Genomic DNA, 22,503 nt, shown 5'->3' with positions numbered 1-22,503 from the left:
AAATCACAAAAAATGACTTTAGCTGGGTTTTCACAGGCAGGGTCACGACTACAGAGGATAACTTTGTACGGGAGACACAGAGTTGTGCTCTGTAAATGTCAACACATGATCTTTGACCCCACTATTACATACTGAGGTCTCTGAAGCATTCTCTGTCAATTACCAAAGGAATGTCACACCCACACACACACAACTCCATATACTACTGGGTTGTAGTGCATATAAACAAATAATTTTTATTTTACTATCTTTAAGATGTGTGCTGTCCATATCAGCTCATTTAATTCTTGCTGAGTGTTAATGCAGAGCAGTTCTACTAAAACAATCGCTCTGGATCTGACTGGTATGTTCTGGTCCCTGTCTTGTTTTGATTCGGTTTTAAAGGGAAAGTTGCCTCTTTTTATTTCACTGTTTCTTCTGAACTGGTTTTAACCCCTCAGACAGCCTGTACTGTATAACACATGACAGTAGTCATGAGCTGTTTGTTTGGGTTCAGTGGGAGTCATGAGAATCTGTTAGCGGGTGTGTTTATGTGTGTTGTCTATCAGCCTAGAGGCATCTATAGAAGAGGGAGGATCCTAGAAGAGATTATTGTCTGTCTGGATGCCACACTACTCCTGTGATCTTTCTAAACAAGGCAACTCCATGCTCATATCACACACACACACACACACACACACACACACACACAAAAGGACTCTTAATCTGGGTTTCATTCTAGATTACACACCAAAACGTAGTCTGAGATGGGAAGTGTTTTGAAAAACCTAAATAACTTAGTGTAAGTTATTTTAGTGGGTCGCTCAAAAATGTGCCACACCATTTTTATAACCTTTTAGCTTTGATATTTAATATTTATAGGTGTTTGTTTTTCAATCAGAGGAAGCATTTATTTCCACTAAAAAGATTGAAATTTTTAACTAAATGAAAAGAAAAATCTAGATAAATAATCAAGGCATGTTTTTCACACATTGATTTATTTATTTATTTATTCGTACATACTAAATGAACACAAAGAAAAATGATATTTAATCATTTTCCTTTATATGTGCTCATCTACACTACTATTCAAACGTTTGGACTCAAGATTTTTGTCTTTTTCAGCATGGATGCATCAAATTGATCAAAAGTGATACAACAAAACTTATTTTTAACAAAGTTTTTTCTTCTTTTTAACATTTATAGACAAAGTATCTTTAATTGCCATATATATTGCAATCCGCAGAAAAAAAAAGTTTTTTAACTTGATGGAGAAATAAAAGATGCATTAAACTATTAAATTTTCATGATGTTTCTTAATTTTATATTGCCTTCAAAATCATTGGAAATATATTGAATTATGAAATATATCGCCCACTCCCACTGTGGACTCCCTAACATACTCCTACTACCCGATTTCATGAGAGCAAAGGGTTATCGACAGTCTTTTTTCTTGTTCTTTCTTGCAGCTGGTTCTGTGCAGCTGGGCTTCATGTTTGGAGGCACCAGGAACACAATGGCTGTTTCAGACTCACAGCATGTGGATCATTTCTCACTGTGTGTAACTCTGAGGCTGCTGCAGTGAAGAGCCGTCTGACAAATTATTATGAGTGTTATCCAGCCGCCTGTCCAGCCCTCGATCCTTCCCGCCAAAACCAAGTCCAATTATCCAGTAAAATAGCCATCATTGCTATCACATATGTAATTTTTTTGTCTCTTTTCCCTTTTCTTTACAGTATGTCTGGCTTCAGTCATGGTCAAGGTGACCCCAGAGGTGGAAGTGATTAAAGGAGAAACCGCCAAACTACCTTGCAGCTATGCCACCTCTGCACCGGCCTCTCCCATTGTGGTCCACTGGCTCATTGTAAGCACATGGATGACTTCATATTATGAGAATATACCACTTTTTTCATTTGATATCTTTTTTTCTTGTTTTGCATTTATTCATGTAAAATGATGTACTACATTGATGTACAGGTGCATCTCAATAAATTAGAATGTGAGCCAAAATCATCACAATTAAAAGAACCAAAGACTTAAACTACTTCAGTCTGTGTGCATTGAATTTATTTAATACACAAGTTTCACAATTTGAGTTGAATTACTGAAATAAATTAACTTTTCCACGACATTCTAATTTATTGAGATGCACCTGTATATGTGTTTCCATCATCCTCAGGAGGTTGCAGGTGCAAGAAAGCAAATTGCTTACAAGTCTTCCCAAGGTTTTGGCGTTGATGCAGGCACAGGAATGACAGATCGCTTAACCATGGGAGAGGACTTGTCCCTCACCATCTCCCCAGTCATGGTGGAAGATGAGAGAACCTACTTCTGCCAAGTGACCGCAGGACCTTTAGGGTTTTCTGATAATAAGACCCAGGTCAAGGTTTTCTGTAAGTCTGACTGAAAATGAATACATATCACATTTCTTCCATCCTTATTAGCTTAGCATGTTTCGTCTGACCATTTTGTCTACTCCATAAGCTAAATGGGACATATGGCCAGCCACTTTTACCCCTATTCATTAGTCTTGGGTGTTGTTTATGAGTTTGCCCTGGGTCAATTACGGCCGTACAGATTGCATTTGACACTATTGATTAATAGAGTGATTGCACTTGTCATGTTTGATGGATGTCATTTTAAGGGTTATGAGAGCCAAGGAGCTCAATGTGCAATTAAGCAGTAAACTAATGACCACTGGCCTGAGAGCAGAGCTTATTTATATATTTGTTTATATATATTTTTTGGGGGGGGGGCTGTAACTGGGAATCTGCAGACAACTGTGAAATTCACAGTAAAAAACATTTTCCTAATAAGTATTTTGTTTTGTCTTCCAGTAATTTTTTTTTTATCAGATAAATGCAGCCTTAGTGTACTTGTGTGCATGTGGTGTATATATTTCTACACACATATACATGTTTACTCTAAAAGGTGGTGTAATACTGTATGTATATTATATATTACAGACACGGTGTAATACATGGTGTATTTAAATTATCATGATTTATAGAATATTTAATTTATCACAGTTGATAGATTTTTTATTTTTATTTTGCATGTCTATGAGACCCTCCCCCAGCTGTGTGTGATGGGGTCACTGGTGAGGACACTTTATGAAAAACTAGACAACTGTTTGTGTGTAGGAGGTCGTAGGGTGGGATAGAGTGTGCGTGTATACAGACCAGAGAAAACAGCAGAACGGCTTTTTGTTCATTTTCCATCCCAGACTGCATGGAGCGAGAGAGGCAGTAATGGATGTAATAATTGTGAATGAGATCAATGGGACTGGAAAACAATGGCATCTCCTCCCTGGAGACAAATGCTGCTGCCTGCTTCATGGCTAATGGCTACACCAGAGGGACATGTCCTTATGTAGAGAGAGAAAGAGACATCCATCTCCATGCAAACACATGTTCTCTGCTGCTTTTAAAGTGTCTTTTAAACATATTTTGAAATAGATTAAGACATGAGAGAGATGCTTTGGTGACTGAAAGATCATGCGCGAAGAAGAGATACTGAGAAACTAAAGCGCTCTAGGAAGAATGGCATGACTGCTAATGTTATTAAAAATGATTCAGTTTATTTTTGTACCAGATGACAGCTGGGAGCAGTGATACAGTGACCTTGCGTGTGAATTGGTGGGTGGGGGAGAGGTTGCAGCTCGATTTGAAAAGACAATCGGTAGTGTCATAGTGTTAATGCATCTTAATGTTTGCTTTTTATATATATTTAGCTAATTTTTATGTTTCCATTTGCAAATTTAGGGGCAAATTCACTAAACTAAATTTTTGCACACAGTATTTCAGTGCAAAAACTTGATTCTTATTCACTAACTAGCTGCAATCCGGTTTTAGCCTTAACATTTAAATTGAGTGAATGGCATTCTTTTCAGCACAAACACACCTTTGCATGCAAATTAGGCTCATTATATTGTGCCTTATTCACTAAATTCAGCACAATTTGCCTGGCACATTTAACGTTACGCTATTACCGCCCACAGACAGCAGGTGGTAAACTGGATTTTATTTAATAGAACTTTCTGTGTATATTTCTATCGATCGTGGCAGCAGTTATTCATAAAATAATGATTAAATGATGAAGAGGAGCATTATAACTAGGCATCCTGGGTATAAATTCAGTGTGGTGCAGTAAAGTGATTTAAAAGAGCCAGTTATCCACTGTCATAATTCTTTCAGTGAATTCCCCCTCAATGTGTTCATATTTATATGGCCAATTGCAGTGGGTGTATGCATGCAATATTTTTAGGAAACATCTCTGGCTCGATTTAAATTATTAATGAACTTCTCTTTTCCTATCACAGTTGCTCCGGAGAAGCCAATGATCACAGGAAATAATCAGGCTATCACTGTCAGTCATGACACTTCAACCTCCTCTGAAGTGAGTCTCACGTAGATGTTTATAGCTGTTTATGATTGCTGTGAGCCTTTAAATGTAAATGTATTTTGTGTAAGGTTACAATGACTTAAAGAAGTTTGTCTGAAATCTTGTAACAACTTCCAGCGTGTCACATTTCTGTATGGTATGTTTGTTTAGGTGGCCAAGTGCATCAGCAGGAACGCTTTCCCTCAGCCTCGTATTATCTGGTTTAAAGATGCCACCCCTTTGCCCGAAGTAAAGGACCAAAAGGAAAGTAAGTGAAAAATCAGAAAAGTGCTCAGAATTTTTTATTGTTTTATGCCTTTAAAATCTCTTTCCCGCTCATTGAACCAAAAGACCAAAAAAATGGGGATTTAGTATATATACATATTTATTATCATTTTTTTAAAAGATTTTTTTTAGCAAAGGTGCATTAAATTGATAAAAATTGACAGTGAAAATATTTACATTATAACCAAAAAAATATGTTTCAAATAAACACAAAAAAATCCAGAAAAATCCTGGAAAGTCCCCCAAAATACTGAAGTGATTCAACTTTATTAAATACCTTTCAGAATAGATATACTGTATAATGTTTTTTTTTTAAATTAGCATAGTAGGATTCCAGTACTCCTCACAGACTTTTAGACATCTTAAAGTAAAGTTAATCTTTCTCTCTAATGTCTCACTCTTTTTCAGAAACTTATATGATACCTAGTGTGGTGAAGGAAGCCTCAGGCCTGTACACCATGACCAGCACTCTGTTCATGCAGCCGGTTAAAGACGATGCTAAATCAGTCTTCCACTGCACGGTGGAGTACAGCATGCCAAACAACCAGATCAAACAGGAGAGCTCCGATAAATTCAACCTCTCGTTGCTCTGTGAGTCCGACGTGCACACACTCACAATTAAACTGTAACCCTTGCTGCGTGTGTCAACTGTACGCTCATTTACCTCAAACTCCTCATCCTGTGCTCTCCTCCAATCAGATTCAACAGAAAATGTGTTCTTCAAACTGAAGAATCAAGGGCCAGTCAAAGAGGGGGATGATGTGCTGATGGAGTGTGAGACTGATGGAAACCCTCAGCCAGAGTTTGAATTTTCCAAAGAGGTGAGAGACCATCTATGCCAAATCACAACCAAATAATCTAGTAGTGGTTTGTCCATATTATTTTCACTCATATTTACTTACTCACTCGTAAGGATGAAGTACTGCAAGGATCGAAAGGAACGTTAAAAGTGAAGAGCGTCACTCGAAAGGATGCTGGGATCTATAAGTGTGAAGCTCTGGACTTTGACGCCTTGGATGGTGTCGAACTTATCAAAACTCTAAGCTTAAGTGTGCACTGTAAGTATCAATCCCAGACGTTATAGTAAATACAATAAACCGAATGAGTTATTAAATGACACGCATTACTGATCCTTTGTTAACCTCTGCACTCCTTCATTACCAGTGCTAATTTAGACAAGCTTCACAGACCATCTCACTGGAATGAAAAAGAGATTTGCTTGAACAGCGTGATTAAATACTGTGGCAAGGGCAAAAATCGAGGCAAATGCTTCTCTTTAGTCTTCATTTTTGTGTTATTTAGATACTATTATAGTATTTATTCATATTTTAAATTAGATTTTATTTTTATATTTTTAGTTCTACTTTTAATTTTAGTATAAGTTTTAGAAATTTAGTAATTTTATTTTTTTATATATTTCTGTTTGGCTAATTTAGTTTTATTTCAGTTTCAGTTTGGTAATTTTAGTACTTAAACTTATTTTATTTCACTTAGTTGCCAAGGCAACATTTCAAATTTTAGTTTACATTTTTTTTATCTAGTATTTATATTTTATTTTAGCTTCATTTCGAAAATAATTTTTAATAGCTTTAGTTTCAGTTAACAATAACACCACTGCTTCTCATCATCAACTGAAAAGAGAAGAGTATCATTTGAAAGCAATTAGAAGTGAACTGTTCCTAATGTTTCTGTAACACATTCACTCTAGTACTGTAAACTCTTTAGTTACTTCCAACACTAAAGTGATCTCAGTCAATATGTAAATTCAATTGTTAAGCTAGTAACATTACTTTTTAGGATCAGTTATTAAGTCCAGGTTCAATTGATTTTTCCAGCACTTCTTAGATATATTCATTCTTTTGTCGCTCTGTCAGATCTTGACCCTGTGGCAGTGACTCCAGAAGGCCCATTGCTTGCTGCTAAAGGAGATACTGTGGAGCTTCAGTGTAAGACCAAGTCCTCTGTTGAATACACCCTGCAGTGGAAAAAGGCACGTATCAATTTCAACAAGCCAATTTTTCCTCACTATTTTCTCTATTGTGATGTTTCTCTCTGATGTGTTTTTTTTTTTTCCTGAATAATGTTCTTTTAGTTCTAATGGTGCTACGCTGTGTCTGCCTTTGGAGTTTTCAGTTTGTTTGTTTTGTTTTTGTTTTTTTCATCATTTTGGCAGATAGTTCTCCAAAAACTGAATATTCTGCCATTATTTACTCACTTTCTTGTCAATCCAAACCCATACGACTTAGGTTAATCTTTGAAACACAAATTAAGGCATTTTTAATGAATCCTGAGAGATTTCTGTCCCTCTATTGAAAGCCCAAGAAACCAATGTCCAATAAAGCCATAAAGTCTTTGTAAAATTAATCCGAATGAATTAAGTGGTTTAGTCTTGTGATGAGATATGATTACTTGATATGATGAACAGATTTAATTTAGACTTCTGTTCACATATAAACACATACATAGAGCATGTCACAAATGGTAAACACGAAAGATTATGTGTTGTGCATCATGCACTAACAAACAAACCTCATTGGTTCTTGTGGATCACACACATACATTTGTGTGTGAGTTTTCATGTTTACCATATGTGACATGCTCCATGTATGTGTGTCGATCATTGTTTAGATGTAAATAAAAGCCTAAATTACATCTGTTCATCATATAAAGCAATTTAAACTGCTACAATGACTTCAACTTTTTGGTTACCTGGACCTTCAATGGAGGCACAGAAACCTCTCAGATTTCATAGAAAATATCTTAATTTGTGTTTCGAAGGTGAACCGAAGTATAATGGGTTTGGAATGACACAAGTGGGAGTAAATGATGACAGAATTTTCATTATTGGGTAAACTATACTTTTAAGTTTTATATGGCTGTACATCTTGTTTTTTGGCTAATGTGTTGTACTAGATCTCATTCGACTCAGCATCTCATTTGATCTCACTGTATACCATAGGACTCAAAGGTGCTGTCACAGACGGGTGTGTTGACTCTTGAGTCAGTGACTCTGGCTAACGCTGGTGTGTATTTATGTGTCGGAGCAGTACCTTCAGTGCCAGGTCTCCAAAAACAAGCCAATGTCACCCTTACCATCACAGGTACTAAGTGCATACATAGACACACACCGTTTTATAGTGGTTTATCAGTGCAAAGTGTCAATACAAGCTGTCATCAGTATCAAGGCAGCATGCATTCAGGAGGTAGAACTAAACTATGGGCTGTCAACAAACTGTTGACGTCTGTTGTTATACCAGCTGGTTTCCGTAGTGTGGATATTATGTTTAGATACAGGTGGGAGTTCAATGGCAAAAGAAAACAGTCTCAGTAAAGCGTGTTTGTTCTTAAAATATTATTTTTATGCTCAAAGTAACCAATCAAGCAGAATTTTAAGTAAAAATGCAATTCAAAATCTCCATACAAAAATAATGTGATATGAAACAACAACATTAAAAACTTTTAATGACAAACCTCTTAGGTTGAGCTCTTAGATTGTCAAACGCTACTGTTACACTACTGTTCAAATGTTTGGGGTCGGTACGATTTTTTAAAAAGTCTCTTATGCTCACCAAGGCTGCATTTATCTTATTCAAAACACAGTAAAACACAATATTATAAAATATTATTGCAAATTAAAATAACTTTTCTATTTTAATGTAATTTTTCAAATGTAATTTTTATCCAGTGACGGCAAAGCTAAATTTTCAGCAGCGATTACTCCAGTTTTCAGTGTCACATGATCCTTCAGAAATCATTCTAATAAGCTGATTTGCTGCTTAATGCATTTATTTAATGCATCTTTACTGAATAAAAGTATTATTTCTTACAACCCCCCCCAAAAAATGAATGCATCCTTACTGAATAAAAGTATTAATTTCTTAAATAAATAATGCTGACCCCAAACATTTGAACAGTAGTGTGTATGTTTCTTTAGAGGTCATAAGTCATCTATAATCCCGAAGTCTCTGTTGCCATGGAAATGAAAACAGATGCTGCGTCCACGTTCTCCTCAGAAGTACCTTCTTTCAAATCATATCAAATCAGTTTCGTATTTATCTCTCTTTTTTTAATTCCCGAGAAAGTCAGGAAGCATTTTAGCACTAATGCACCATAATCAAGAGTAAAGAATGCACATTAGGTGTGGAATTGATGCTGATCTGCGTGTTTTATCATTCTTGTGCTGCCATGAAGGATAATGGGAAATGTTAGTCTACAAAACAAAATGCTTACAAACTAAATGGTACTGTCAACATTCACATTTACAGCTTATTATGATCCATAACAATTTGCTTCCGCCATGCATATTTAATTTATACACCCCTAACTCAGGGTGTAAAAAAAACAAAAAACAAATAAAGTTCCAGACTTTAATTAAGCCGCTCATGTACGTTCAACTATTCTGAATGAGTAAAGAGTTGTAGTGAGTCTGAGCTACAGTAGCTTAGCTAGCTATTATGAGATGTTGTAGCATTGAAGCATGAAAGCCAGTAGAGATGTTTTATAATAAGAAACGTCTCGGTTACGTATGGTAACCCTCGTTCCCTGAAGGAGGGAACGGAGATGTCACGTCGGATGACCGACGAATTGGGATCTCGCTTAGAGAGACCAATCTACTTCGAGTGTAAACTAAACGCGCCAATGTGCATTGGCTCATTTAGTTTACACTCGAAGTAGATTGGTCTCTCTAAGCGAGATCCCAATCTACTTCGAGTGTAAACTAAACGCGCCAATGTGCATTGGCTCATTTAGTTTACACTCGAAGTAGATTGGTCTCTCTAAGCGAGATCCCAATCTACTTCGAGTGTAAACTAAACGCGCCAATGTGCATTGGCTCATTTAGTTTACACTCGAAGTAGATTGGTCTCTCTAAGCGAGATCCCAATCTACTTCGAGTGTAAACTAAACGCGCCAATGTGCATTGGCTCATTTAGTTTACACTCGAAGTAGATTGGTCTCTCTAAGCGAGATCCCAATCTACTTCGAGTGTAAACTAAACGCGCCAATGTGCATTGGCTCATTTAGTTTACACTCGAAGTAGATTGGTCTCTCTAAGCGAGATCCCAATCTACTTCGAGTGTAAACTAAACGCGCCAATGTGCATTGGCTCATTTAGTTTACACTCGAAGTAGATTGGTCTCTCTAAGCGAGATCCCAATCTACTTCGAGTGTAAACTAAACGCGCCAATGTGCATTGGCTCATTTAGTTTACACTCGAAGTAGATTGGTCTCTCTAAGCGAGATCCCAATCTACTTCGAGTGTAAACTAAACGCGCCAATGTGCATTGGCTCATTTAGTTTACACTCGAAGTAGATTGGTCTCTCTAAGCGAGATCCCAATCTACTTCGAGTGTAAACTAAACGCGCCAATGTGCATTGGCTCATTTAGTTTACACTCGAAGTAGATTGGTCTCTCTAAGCGAGATCCCAATCTACTTCGAGTGTAAACTAAACGCGCCAATGTGCATTGGCTCATTTAGTTTACACTCGAAGTAGATTGGTCTCTCTAAGCGAGATCCCAATCTACTTCGAGTGTAAACTAAACGCGCCAATGTGCATTGGCTCATTTAGTTTACACTCGAAGTAGATTGGTCTCTCTAAGCGAGATCCCAATCTACTTCGAGTGTAAACTAAACGCGCCAATGTGCATTGGCTCATTTAGTTTACACTCGAAGTAGATTGGTCTCTCTAAGCGAGATCCCAATCTACTTCGAGTGTAAACTAAACGCGCCAATGTGCATTGGCTCATTTAGTTTACACTCGAAGTAGATTGGTCTCTCTAAGCGAGATCCCAATCTACTTCGAGTGTAAACTAAACGCGCCAATGTGCATTGGCTCATTTAGTTTACACTCGAAGTAGATTGGTCTCTCTAAGCGAGATCCCAATCTACTTCGAGTGTAAACTAAACGCGCCAATGTGCATTGGCTCATTTAGTTTACACTCGAAGTAGATTGGTCTCTCTAAGCGAGATCCCAATCTACTTCGAGTGTAAACTAAACGCGCCAATGTGCATTGGCTCATTTAGTTTACACTCGAAGTAGATTGGTCTCTCTAAGCGAGATCCCAATCTACTTCGAGTGTAAACTAAACGCGCCAATGTGCATTGGCTCATTTAGTTTACACTCGAAGTAGATTGGTCTCTCTAAGCGAGATCCCAATCTACTTCGAGTGTAAACTAAACGCGCCAATGTGCATTGGCTCATTTAGTTTACACTCGAAGTAGATTGGTCTCTCTAAGCGAGATCCCAATCTACTTCGAGTGTAAACTAAACGCGCCAATGTGCATTGGCTCATTTAGTTTACACTCGAAGTAGATTGGTCTCTCTAAGCGAGATCCCAATCTACTTCGAGTGTAAACTAAACGCGCCAATGTGCATTGGCTCATTTAGTTTACACTCGAAGTAGATTGGTCTCTCTAAGCGAGATCCCAATCTACTTCGAGTGTAAACTAAACGCGCCAATGTGCATTGGCTCATTTAGTTTACACTCGAAGTAGATTGGTCTCTCTAAGCGAGATCCCAATCTACTTCGAGTGTAAACTAAACGCGCCAATGTGCATTGGCTCATTTAGTTTACACTCGAAGTAGATTGGTCTCTCTAAGCGAGATCCCAATCTACTTCGAGTGTAAACTAAACGCGCCAATGTGCATTGGCTCATTTAGTTTACACTCGAAGTAGATTGGTCTCTCTAAGCGAGATCCCAATCTACTTCGAGTGTAAACTAAACGCGCCAATGTGCATTGGCTCATTTAGTTTACACTCGAAGTAGATTGGTCTCTCTAAGCGAGATCCCAATCTACTTCGAGTGTAAACTAAACGCGCCAATGTGCATTGGCTCATTTAGTTTACACTCGAAGTAGATTGGTCTCTCTAAGCGAGATCCCAATCTACTTCGAGTGTAAACTAAACGCGCCAATGTGCATTGGCTCATTTAGTTTACACTCGAAGTAGATTGGTCTCTCTAAGCGAGATCCCAATCTACTTCGAGTGTAAACTAAACGCGCCAATGTGCATTGGCTCATTTAGTTTACACTCGAAGTAGATTGGTCTCTCTAAGCGAGATCCCAATCTACTTCGAGTGTAAACTAAACGCGCCAATGTGCATTGGCTCATTTAGTTTACACTCGAAGTAGATTGGTCTCTCTAAGCGAGATCCCAATCTACTTCGAGTGTAAACTAAACGCGCCAATGTGCATTGGCTCATTTAGTTTACACTCGAAGTAGATTGGTCTCTCTAAGCGAGATCCCAATCTACTTCGAGTGTAAACTAAACGCGCCAATGTGCATTGGCTCATTTAGTTTACACTCGAAGTAGATTGGTCTCTCTAAGCGAGATCCCAATCTACTTCGAGTGTAAACTAAACGCGCCAATGTGCATTGGCTCATTTAGTTTACACTCGAAGTAGATTGGTCTCTCTAAGCGAGATCCCAATCTACTTCGAGTGTAAACTAAACGCGCCAATGTGCATTGGCTCATTTAGTTTACACTCGAAGTAGATTGGTCTCTCTAAGCGAGATCCCAATCTACTTCGAGTGTAAACTAAACGCGCCAATGTGCATTGGCTCATTTAGTTTACACTCGAAGTAGATTGGTCTCTCTAAGCGAGATCCCAATCTACTTCGAGTGTAAACTAAACGCGCCAATGTGCATTGGCTCATTTAGTTTACACTCGAAGTAGATTGGTCTCTCTAAGCGAGATCCCAATCTACTTCGAGTGTAAACTAAACGCGCCAATGTGCATTGGCTCATTTAGTTTACACTCGAAGTAGATTGGTCTCTCTAAGCGAGATCCCAATCTACTTCGAGTGTAAACTAAACGCGCCAATGTGCATTGGCTCATTTAGTTTACACTCGAAGTAGATTGGTCTCTCTAAGCGAGATCCCAATCTACTTCGAGTGTAAACTAAACGCGCCAATGTGCATTGGCTCATTTAGTTTACACTCGAAGTAGATTGGTCTCTCTAAGCGAGATCCCAATCTACTTCGAGTGTAAACTAAACGCGCCAATGTGCATTGGCTCATTTAGTTTACACTCGAAGTAGATTGGTCTCTCTAAGCGAGATCCCAATCTACTTCGAGTGTAAACTAAACGCGCCAATGTGCATTGGCTCATTTAGTTTACACTCGAAGTAGATTGGTCTCTCTAAGCGAGATCCCAATCTACTTCGAGTGTAAACTAAACGCGCCAATGTGCATTGGCTCATTTAGTTTACACTCGAAGTAGATTGGTCTCTCTAAGCGAGATCCCAATCTACTTCGAGTGTAAACTAAACGCGCCAATGTGCATTGGCTCATTTAGTTTACACTCGAAGTAGATTGGTCTCTCTAAGCGAGATCCCAATCTACTTCGAGTGTAAACTAAACGCGCCAATGTGCATTGGCTCATTTAGTTTACACTCGAAGTAGATTGGTCTCTCTAAGCGAGATCCCAATCTACTTCGAGTGTAAACTAAACGCGCCAATGTGCATTGGCTCATTTAGTTTACACTCGAAGTAGATTGGTCTCTCTAAGCGAGATCCCAATCTACTTCGAGTGTAAACTAAACGCGCCAATGTGCATTGGCTCATTTAGTTTACACTCGAAGTAGATTGGTCTCTCTAAGCGAGATCCCAATCTACTTCGAGTGTAAACTAAACGCGCCAATGTGCATTGGCTCATTTAGTTTACACTCGAAGTAGATTGGTCTCTCTAAGCGAGATCCCAATCTACTTCGAGTGTAAACTAAACGCGCCAATGTGCATTGGCTCATTTAGTTTACACTCGAAGTAGATTGGTCTCTCTAAGCGAGATCCCAATTCGTCGGTCATCCGACGTGACGTCGAGAGTGACCGACTGAAAGGGAACTACATCAATAGAAAACAAAATGGTCATTTTTCCAAATATCATAGGCATTTTGCTTCAAATAAAATGTTGTGATTAATCTTTGAGCTGTTTCATTTGGTTGAAGGCAACTTGCTGAAATGCCAAAGGAAGATATATTTCCAAGGCCACTAACAATGTGAGAAGTTACTGTTGAACTAATTCCTATAATAAAACTCTAACATAAGTTGTTAAACACTTTGTCTGTCATACTGTCACCCTGCAGTATGAGACATATACTGTAACACTAGGCAAGGTCTCATGTTTCTTTTCTATGCCATCGGAAAAGCTTTCATTCTACAGCTGATTTCCTGGTTTTGTTCTATATGCCTTCAAGGCATTTATAGCATTTGTGGGTGTAGTTCACACCTTTTCCTGGTTTCCAAGAAAGGATGGTGAAGCATTTATAATATGGTTCATAAATTGTACTGAGCACATGGAATATGGTGTCATAAGAATATGATGTTTTAAAGCCATTGACTGAATCCTCAGAACAAGGCAGATGTCAGACCTGTTAAGATCGGTTCATTGGTTTAATGTAACGTTCCCATCATGGGCTTACAAAGGTATCAAGGAATTTAAAACTCAAATAAATGTTTAAAGCAAATAAACCCAAAGATGGGACACCAATAATAAACATGTGCTTTCATTTTGAAGGTAAACCTGAGATTGATGCTTCAGTGAATGGTTTTGTTGATAAGGAAGGAGGGATGGTCACTCTCAACTGCTCTGCTCTTGGTCATCCTGCTCCACAGTTCACCTGGACACCTTCTGGCAAAGAGGTGTGTGTATGTGCTTCAAATAAATTAGGTTTGAACTTGATCTTTACATCAGAAAACTCTATTTATCATATTTTTGTAATGATATTCATCTGTGTGTTTGTCTGTGTGTAGTCAGTGACAGTAGTGGGGAATAAGGTGATCAGCACGGTCACTCTTGAGGCTTCGGCTGCGGTTCTGAAGGATGGTGTGATTTGTGAAGCATACAACAAGCATGGAAGAGACAGCAAGAACTTCAAGGTGTCCATCAAATCAGGTTAGTGCATCCTATTCTTACAGACTAAGGCTATGTTGGGACTGGAATACTACACTCTAAAAATTACTGGGTTAAAATGATCCCACTGGCAACCCAGCGCTGGGTAAATATCAGTGGTGGACGAAGTACACAAATCAAGTACTTGAGTAAAAGTACAGATCTGTATAATAAAATATTACTCCAGTAAAAGTAAAAGTACTCAGTTTTCAATTTTACTCGAGTGAAAGTACAAAAGTACTTGATTTTTTATGTACTTAAGTAAAAAGTACAGATAGATGAATGTTTATTTTGCAGTTTTATATAGGCTACTTTTATCATTTAATTTTTGTATTAGCATATATTTTTTTTATACTATATATATACATTTATTTATTTTTTGGAGGGTGGGATTATGGGCAAAGGGTTGTGACATCAATATCTAGAAACACAATGCTCATGAATATTAATTGGTGTGTGCTGATGTTGTTCATGATATTCATGAGCCAAAATACAGCTTGATACTATTTATAAAATGATGACCAGTGCGGATGTGCTTGAGTTGCATAGCCTTGTAGACATTTCTTTTAATGTTTTTTTATGTTTTTGAAAGACATCTCTTATGTTCACCAAGGCTGCATATATTTGATTAAAAAAAATACAAAATAAACAGTCAAATTGTGAAATATAATTTATTTCAATTTAAAATAAGTGAATTCTATTTTAATATACTTTAAAATGTAATTTATTCCTACGATGGTAAAGCTGAATTTTCAGCATCCATTTCTCCAGTCTTCAGTGTCACATGATCCTTCAGAAATGCTCAAGAAACATTTCTTATTATCAGTGTTGAAAATGGTTGCAAAAAAAGGTTAATATTAAGATTTTTGTGGAAACCTTTTTTCAGGATTTTTTATGAATATAAATTTAAAGAGAGCAGCCTTTATTTGAAATAGAAAGTTTTTGTAGTCAATTTAATGCTCATTGCTGAATAAAAGAATCAATTTCTTAAAAATAAATACATAAAAATCTACCTGCCCCCAAACTTTTGAACATAGTGTATTTACTCAGATTTACTCAACATATCTCCACAGACACAGATTTACACTCAAAATGTTATCCGCTCACTAATCCTTGTTCTTTTATTTCCTCTGTGCAGATCCAGACAAAGCATCAGATTCCAATGCTGCTAACCGAGGTAGACACTTGTCCCAGCTCTCTCTGCTCCTCCTCTCCCTCTCAGGACTCTTTCTTGTATTTAAGTACAGTAACGAAGTAAAACTACTTCGTTGCTGTCCACCACTGGTAAATATCGGGCAGAAAACGTTGGGTTAACTTGCAGTTTTGTAGTTTGGTACATATAAACCAGCAGCAAGGTTTGCACAAAAAGCACCCCGGCATATATAATGTATACTGCTTTCTTTTTTTTTTCAGAACAGTATGTAAATAGGTATGCAGAATGCAGGGATATACATTTCAGACAGTGCTTCTGTACATTGTCACATGACCTCATTACGTTGCATGGTTTATTCAGCCAGTAGCAACCAAATATCTTTGTGTAAAAATGTCTGAATTTTGGCAATAGTAAGTTGAGAAGATTTAAAAAATCATGGATATTGCTTCCAGTTCATTTAATTCACTGAAAACTAATGGTCAAGTGCACAGTGGATTGTGGGGTACCATATCTCATGCAGTGTGCAATGGCTGTTTGCTGCACATTTTAGAATATTTAATTGGTCATCCCAACCTTATATATATATATAGTTATCCGCTCACTAATCCTTGTTCTTTTATTTCCTCTGTGCAGATCCAGACAAAGCATCAGATTCCAATGCTGCTAACCGAGGTAGACACTTGTCCCAGCTCTCTCTGCTCCTCCTCTCCCTCTCAGGACTCTTTCTTGTATATACTCCGTGATCTAGCTTTCCAGCCCTTTACACTGTATATTATGTACTGTTACCAAACACTGTGTATATTGTATATTGTATTATGTATGTGATCTTTGTATGATGTCCGTCCTCTATTTTGTTGATGCTACACCTTTAACTGTACCCTCATTTGGGACAATAAAGGATTCTGTTCTATTTTACTTTCCTCTCTTTCCTTCCTCTATGTGTCTGTCTCTTAATGCCGCCGTTCTTTCCTTTCATCCTTGAGCGTGCTGTCAAATGTTTAGCTTGTGCGGTCACTTTAGCGTGTGTGTGTGTGTGTGTGTTTGTCTTCATCTTGGTGATGGGCCTCGTTGTATGTGTATGTGGGTTAATGGTAAAGTGTTCTTTCCTGTACGCTGTTCAATCGGACTCAACTTTCTCTTTCCCATAATGCTGCTCAAAGGAAACCCTGTGTTCAAAACAGGTCTGTATAACCCCTGCTGCTTTTCTGTCTTTGCGTGAGAATAAGTGTTTGTGTGTGTGTGTGTGTGTCTACGTCTACAGATTTGAAATTGCGTGTATGTTTGTATATAATTTCTCAAACTGTGACCTTATTTATCACTGATTTCTTGGGTCTCGCATTTAATGTCGACAAAAGAACAATTGCTTATTGTTTTGGTTTACTTCCTCCCCACCCTCCTCAACACGCCCGTTCCCCCTCTGTGTTCCACTTTCTCTTCCTGTCCCACCCAAACTCATCACTTCTTCACACTCGCCATTAACTTTCCACTTCTCACCAACTCTCTTCTCATTCGATCTTCTCAGCGGAGAAACAGCAGGGAGGTTCGAGCGCGGTCGTGATTGCCGTGGTGGTGTGCGTTCTGCTGCTTCTCCTCCTGGTGGCTCTGCTCTTCTTCCTTAGTAAGAAGGGCAAGCTGAGCTGTGGGAAAAAGGACAAGAAGGATGTGTGAGTAGCAAGAACCATGATAACCAAAATTGGCACATCCTGTTCACATTTCCATATATTCTTTATCTGTCACTTCCTCCTTGCAGGGCATCTGGGGAGGTGAAAGGTGGTATTGTGGTGGAGATGAAGTCCAGTGATAAAGGCAATGAAGAGGCTGGTCTGCTAAACAAATCACATGCAGAACAGGTGAGGGGTCAAAGGCAAAGTTTAGCATGGTGGACCTGAACTGGTGTTGATTCAAGAGAACACAGTACCAAAATTGTTTATAGTACAACAAAAATGTCCTTAAAATCACAATAAAATTGTCATTCAGTGTAACAGATACATTTATGTAAAAATAAAATAACATACTTATTCTGACCTTGTACTTATTAAAATGAATAAAAGACTAAGTGATCATACTACATTTTTTTGTATTTTAAATGATAAAAACTTCTCTAAACGATAGAAAACGTCTTGCTGAAAAATGTAGAAGATTAGTGGCAAAGATTGGTAAAGATTTAAAATGACAATTAATTAGTTCTTGAGGCCTGCACTATGATCCTTAATATAAAAATAGACAATAGTTTTTAATCTCAAATATTGTATTACTTTAAGCAGCTAAATGATAGCCAGTAGTGTGCGTTCATTAACAACCTTTACACTTTCACAGTGATAAAAAAAGAAGAAGAAAAAGACAAGTAAGAACAAGATTTCCAGAGACGTAGAGGATGGCGGTGGAATTAAGAGTGCTCTGATGGAGGAGAAGAGAGGAGATGGAGGAAAGAGAAGATGAATTCATTTTAACTGTACAGTTTTCTTTTTTGAAAGATTGTGGGAGGGGCTATGATGTTGAACTGAGGGTGGGTTTCTGTTTGGGAGGGGCAATAAATGTAAATCTGGCATTATTTTGATAAGGGTACATACTGTGTCCTGATTGTGTTATCAAGGCAATCTTTGTAATACAAATCTGTGAAATAGAGCGCGGCTTAATGCAGTGTTCTTCTACCCAAAACAAAGCAGAAAAGTCACTGTGGACACTGGATGTTACTCTTCATGCTGTGCTGCACCCTGGTTATGTCGATTAGTTCATGTTGTTGAATAGTGCAGTACAGCCTCTTTTTGCATTACTGCACTTACTGTGTATATTTTTGATAGTGAACTGCACACGTGCCATTACCCCGATTAGTCAACCCTACAGACCACTATACGCTTTGGCCACGATCTGCATGGAGCATATGGATGTGCCAGTATACACACTGTCCAGCTGTACATTCAACGCTGGTAAAATAATCAAGCTGTCATTCATATCAGCCTTCATATGGTCAAATATTCATATTTTTGCCTTAGATATTTTAGACCATGCCTACATGTCCCACACCTGTATGTTTTGAGCTAAAACCAAAAGCCAGTGGTGACAGAAAAGAAAGAGAGTGTGTGAGAATCCCATTCAAACCATATATCTGAATGCATGGACCCATTAAGCTCAAGTCTGAGAATTGTGGAAGAGTTACAGAACTAACTCAATCATCTCATTTCCTCTGAACTGCACTGAATTCCATTCAACAGCCCAAACATGTTCAAAGACTTTCACCTAACTCAGTAATTATTACACATGGGTTAGTAAGGGGACAGGTCAGATCCTTCTTTGTCTTTTAAAATGCCTCATAACGGGATTAAGCATTCACTAGTTTATATAGTCTCAACTCCATTATTCTTTTTGGATAATTAAAGTGCGGAGCGTATTTGGAAATGATCTACTTACTGAGCAGAAATCATAACGAACATACTGTCCCAATATACTATTCAGTTTCATCGTTTTCCAACACTATTAATATCACTATGTTTTTCATTATTTATATTGAAACATATCAAATTAAACATCTTCAGCCTTTTCTTTAAAAAGTTTTTGCTCTGTGTAAGTTTTGTGAAACCCCAAGACTTTATACTTTACAGTCATTACTCACACAAAAACCAATTCTGTCATCATTTACTCATCCTCATTATCGTTTTAAACCTAGATGACTTTCTTTCTTCTGTGGAACACAAAAGAAGACATTTCAAACTGTTTTTGTACATAATGAAAGTCAATGGATCCAAAATCAAACTGGATCCCACTGATTTTCAATGTAAAACAGAGTACATTTTGACATTTTCATTTTTGGGTGAACTATCGCTTTCAATTCTGAGAAAAACAAGAAAACATGGTAAAAGTTGAGGGCCAGGGCCAGATGTTTTCCACTGTTGTCACAGAGTGATAATCTTTTTTGTTATTTATCAATACTGTTATTCATTGCCGCTTTCATTTTGTTTGTTTTTTTAAACCAAAAATATGAGTAAACATGCTGTGTAAAAAATGATTTCTTTAAGCTTGTATATGACATTACAGGTTTCTGTGTTTTGCATATATGTATTTTGTATCTTTCTTAGTAAAAGCACACTGTTGTTCAGGTGGCACAGCTGGAACATTCTAGAATCACTATGTTGTTGGAAAACCCTGTCATTTTCCCCAGGCCCTGCTGTTAAACAAAGCTGTGAGCCTTGTTATTTGCTTCAAATAACAGATTCACAATCTGCTGTTCTTTGAGTCGAGTCCTCTGCGTGTCAGAGCAACACCTAGGGACAGTTTTTCAAACATTTACTCAATTTCTGAATATGGCCACAGACATTTATACAGTATACATACAGCGTTTCTCTGTACCAACAAAACAGTGATTCTAGACTCTCTAATTAGCAGGTTAGGTACAATTGGATGAGGGTAAAGAGAGGACAGAGGAGAAATGAGATGGATAGAGGGTGGGAGAGGGTTTGGCTTGGATATAACATTATAATTTTTTACCTACTGAGTCTTTGTGTGTAGTTGAGATCAGAGGCGTCATGCCCATTCAAAGTGAGGGGACACGTGCCCCCTCAGATTTTTGAGCCAAGTGGATTTTGAATGCAGCTTCCAAAAGACAAAAAATAGCCGAATAATATTTTGTATATTTGATACAATCACAGCAGCGTGATTAAATCGTTCAGCATGTCATATCATCAGCTGCTAAATTCAAATCTGCGTTTTGCTGGCTGGCGCTGAGTCAGAGACAGACGCGTTTTTAAAGCACTGCGCATTATAACTAATCACACAGGATGCTGTTGAGCTTATGAATGCAATGGCCAATCAGAGGTGTTCCGAGTCATCGCTAAAATGCCGGTGTTTTGTTCACTCGCTTGGTGACAGAATACCCCTTTCTGGCGAATTCTCTAGTTAGAAACAACAAAGTGCAGATGTGTGTATAAATAAGTAAGATATTAATTTCATAATGTAAACGGCTTTAGTGATTTTAATGGGAGTTTTTGAGAGTGCTTGAACTCTAGGCTGTCAATGAAAATGTTCTTTGTTAATGTAAATGTTCTTTGCTCTCTTTCTGTACAATGAAAGTGTTATGATAAGTAGGCTAACTTAAAATGTTTTTATTCACATTAACTTTCAGTGTTAAATTCACATGAAATATAAAGTCAGTCGTATTAAAACTGTTATGGCATGACAACCATATCTCTTACTTAAAGGGTTAGTTCACCCAAAAATGAAACTTAGCCCATGAATTCCTCACCCTCAAGGCATCCTAGGTGTATATGACTTTCTTCTTTCAGACGAATCCAGTCGGAGTTATATTAAAAACGGTCTTTGATCTTCCAAGCTGTTTAATGGCAATCAGCGGGTGTTGATCAACGCCAACATCTTACGTCATCCGCCCAGAGCTGCTTCCGTGTACAACTGTTGCATTAAACAGCTTGGAAGATCAAAGACAATTTTTAATATACTGTAACTCCGATTGGATTCATCTGAAAGAAGGAAGTCATATACGCCTAGGATGGCGTAAATAAGTAAAATATTACTAAATGAGTAAATAATGGGTTAATTTTCATTTTTGGGTGAACTATCCCTTTAAGTAAACAGACAGGTTTTTATGCATAGTTAATAGACTACATTATTAGGCTACTTTTGACCATCGCCCACTATAGATCAAATAACATAGGTGAGAATCGAGATTTTTCAAGATATAGTTAATGCATTTGGGAATGTTTCGAATAAAAAGGAAAAAAGTAAATAAAACGTAAGAACATAAGTGCTATTGTGGCTGCTGTGTGTCACATAAAGACAACCCCGCTGTTTCAACCCAACTTTGGGTCAAATATGGACTAACCCAACTTTTGGGTTAAAAATTTAATGTAAAAATTTAACCCAACGGTTGGGTTAGTCCATATTTGAAACAAGTTGAAACAACCCAGCATTTTTTAGAGTGCATTTTTTACATTTACTGATTTCAATTTGCAAATTGTACTCATGTTCTGTCAATGCCATGTGTGATTTATAGTTCTGGTCAATATTTGCATACGAGATATGTGAACACCCATTTTGTAGAATATTGTGGGGAAAAAGTTTTCTTAAGAATACGCATCTTAACTACTGAATGATTTTGGAATTTTGCTGGTTTTGCAAGAAAGAAGAGCGCTGTTTTGAATAAGATGTCATACTTTATGGATGTCTGGAAGTGTTTATGCTCTCCGGGTATACTGTATATTTGTGGTACGCATTTGTGAACTTTGTAGCTTGTCTTCTTCTGATTGGAACTGTGTAGAGTTTATACCGCCAAAACAACAACAACAACAAATCCCAAACTGTCTCTTGTTTTCTGTCTAGAATTGCTGTAAGCCTCAGGTAACTTCATAATTTAAATGGCTAAACCAATTGAGTATGTTAAACATTGTTACTCACACTCTTAACATTCATTTCGAATTTCCCTTTGGGGTTTCAGTGTTTGTTCTTTACTTCTAATTTCTGATTTAACAGGCATTAATCTGTTGGAACCGTCAGGTAAGTGCATGGCTAAATCATGTAAGATCTTGTTAATCTTTAAATGATGATGCGAAACCCCCTTAAGGGATTTCTACATGTAAAGACATGTAGTCTTTGAGGACAGATCGCTTCCGATTGAATGACATTTAAGTACGATCATTACATTAGGTAATCTGATAGGCGTGGGGTTTGGTTATTTCATCTTTGTGAGAATGAACCGCCGTATTTAGTGATATTGTGATATAGGAACCTTGCTGATGACTATGTTCACACTCCAGATATTCTTTTTCGAATTGTGGGTTTGTGTGAGTATGTAATTTATGTTGTAG

At 37.6% G+C, this 22,503-nt stretch overlaps 1 protein-coding gene across 3 annotated transcripts in view; it reads left to right on the top strand.

Moving 5' to 3' along the window:
• LOC107723516 (basal cell adhesion molecule-like) overlaps nucleotides 1-19,231 on the top strand; it is a 55,978-nt gene extending 36,747 nt beyond the window's left edge. The window contains exons 2-17 of one of the 3 annotated variants that reach the window (XM_016532182.1): nucleotides 1,716-1,843; nucleotides 2,159-2,372; nucleotides 4,301-4,377; nucleotides 4,534-4,630; nucleotides 5,056-5,238; nucleotides 5,347-5,468; nucleotides 5,561-5,705; nucleotides 6,522-6,637; nucleotides 7,607-7,748; nucleotides 14,164-14,288; nucleotides 14,400-14,541; nucleotides 15,677-15,715; nucleotides 16,852-16,872; nucleotides 17,214-17,355; nucleotides 17,442-17,541; nucleotides 18,008-19,231. In XM_016532182.1, coding sequence (XP_016387668.1) covers nucleotides 1,716-1,843; nucleotides 2,159-2,372; nucleotides 4,301-4,377; nucleotides 4,534-4,630; nucleotides 5,056-5,238; nucleotides 5,347-5,468; nucleotides 5,561-5,705; nucleotides 6,522-6,637; nucleotides 7,607-7,748; nucleotides 14,164-14,288; nucleotides 14,400-14,541; nucleotides 15,677-15,715; nucleotides 16,852-16,872; nucleotides 17,214-17,355; nucleotides 17,442-17,541; nucleotides 18,008-18,010 — 1,796 coding nt within the window. In that variant the 3' untranslated portion in view covers nucleotides 18,011-19,231. Of the gene's footprint in view, nucleotides 1-1,715; nucleotides 1,844-2,158; nucleotides 2,373-4,300; nucleotides 4,378-4,533; nucleotides 4,631-5,055; nucleotides 5,239-5,346; nucleotides 5,469-5,560; nucleotides 5,706-6,521; nucleotides 6,638-7,606; nucleotides 7,749-14,163; nucleotides 14,289-14,399; nucleotides 14,542-15,676; nucleotides 15,716-16,324; nucleotides 16,364-16,851; nucleotides 16,873-17,213; nucleotides 17,356-17,441; nucleotides 17,542-18,007 lie in introns of all 3 variants that reach the window. The other 2 variants (XM_016532184.1, XM_016532183.1) reach the window with 2 other exon arrangements.
• Nucleotides 19,232-22,503: the final 3,272 nt, after the last annotated feature.

The sequence above is a fragment of the Sinocyclocheilus rhinocerous genome, unplaced genomic scaffold, assembly GCF_001515625.1.
Source record: "Sinocyclocheilus rhinocerous isolate Xijiao unplaced genomic scaffold, SAMN03320098_v1.1 scaffold241, whole genome shotgun sequence".
Lineage (NCBI taxonomy): Eukaryota > Metazoa > Chordata > Actinopteri > Cypriniformes > Cyprinidae > Sinocyclocheilus > Sinocyclocheilus rhinocerous.
This window is presented reverse-complemented; position numbering and strand designations above follow the sequence as displayed.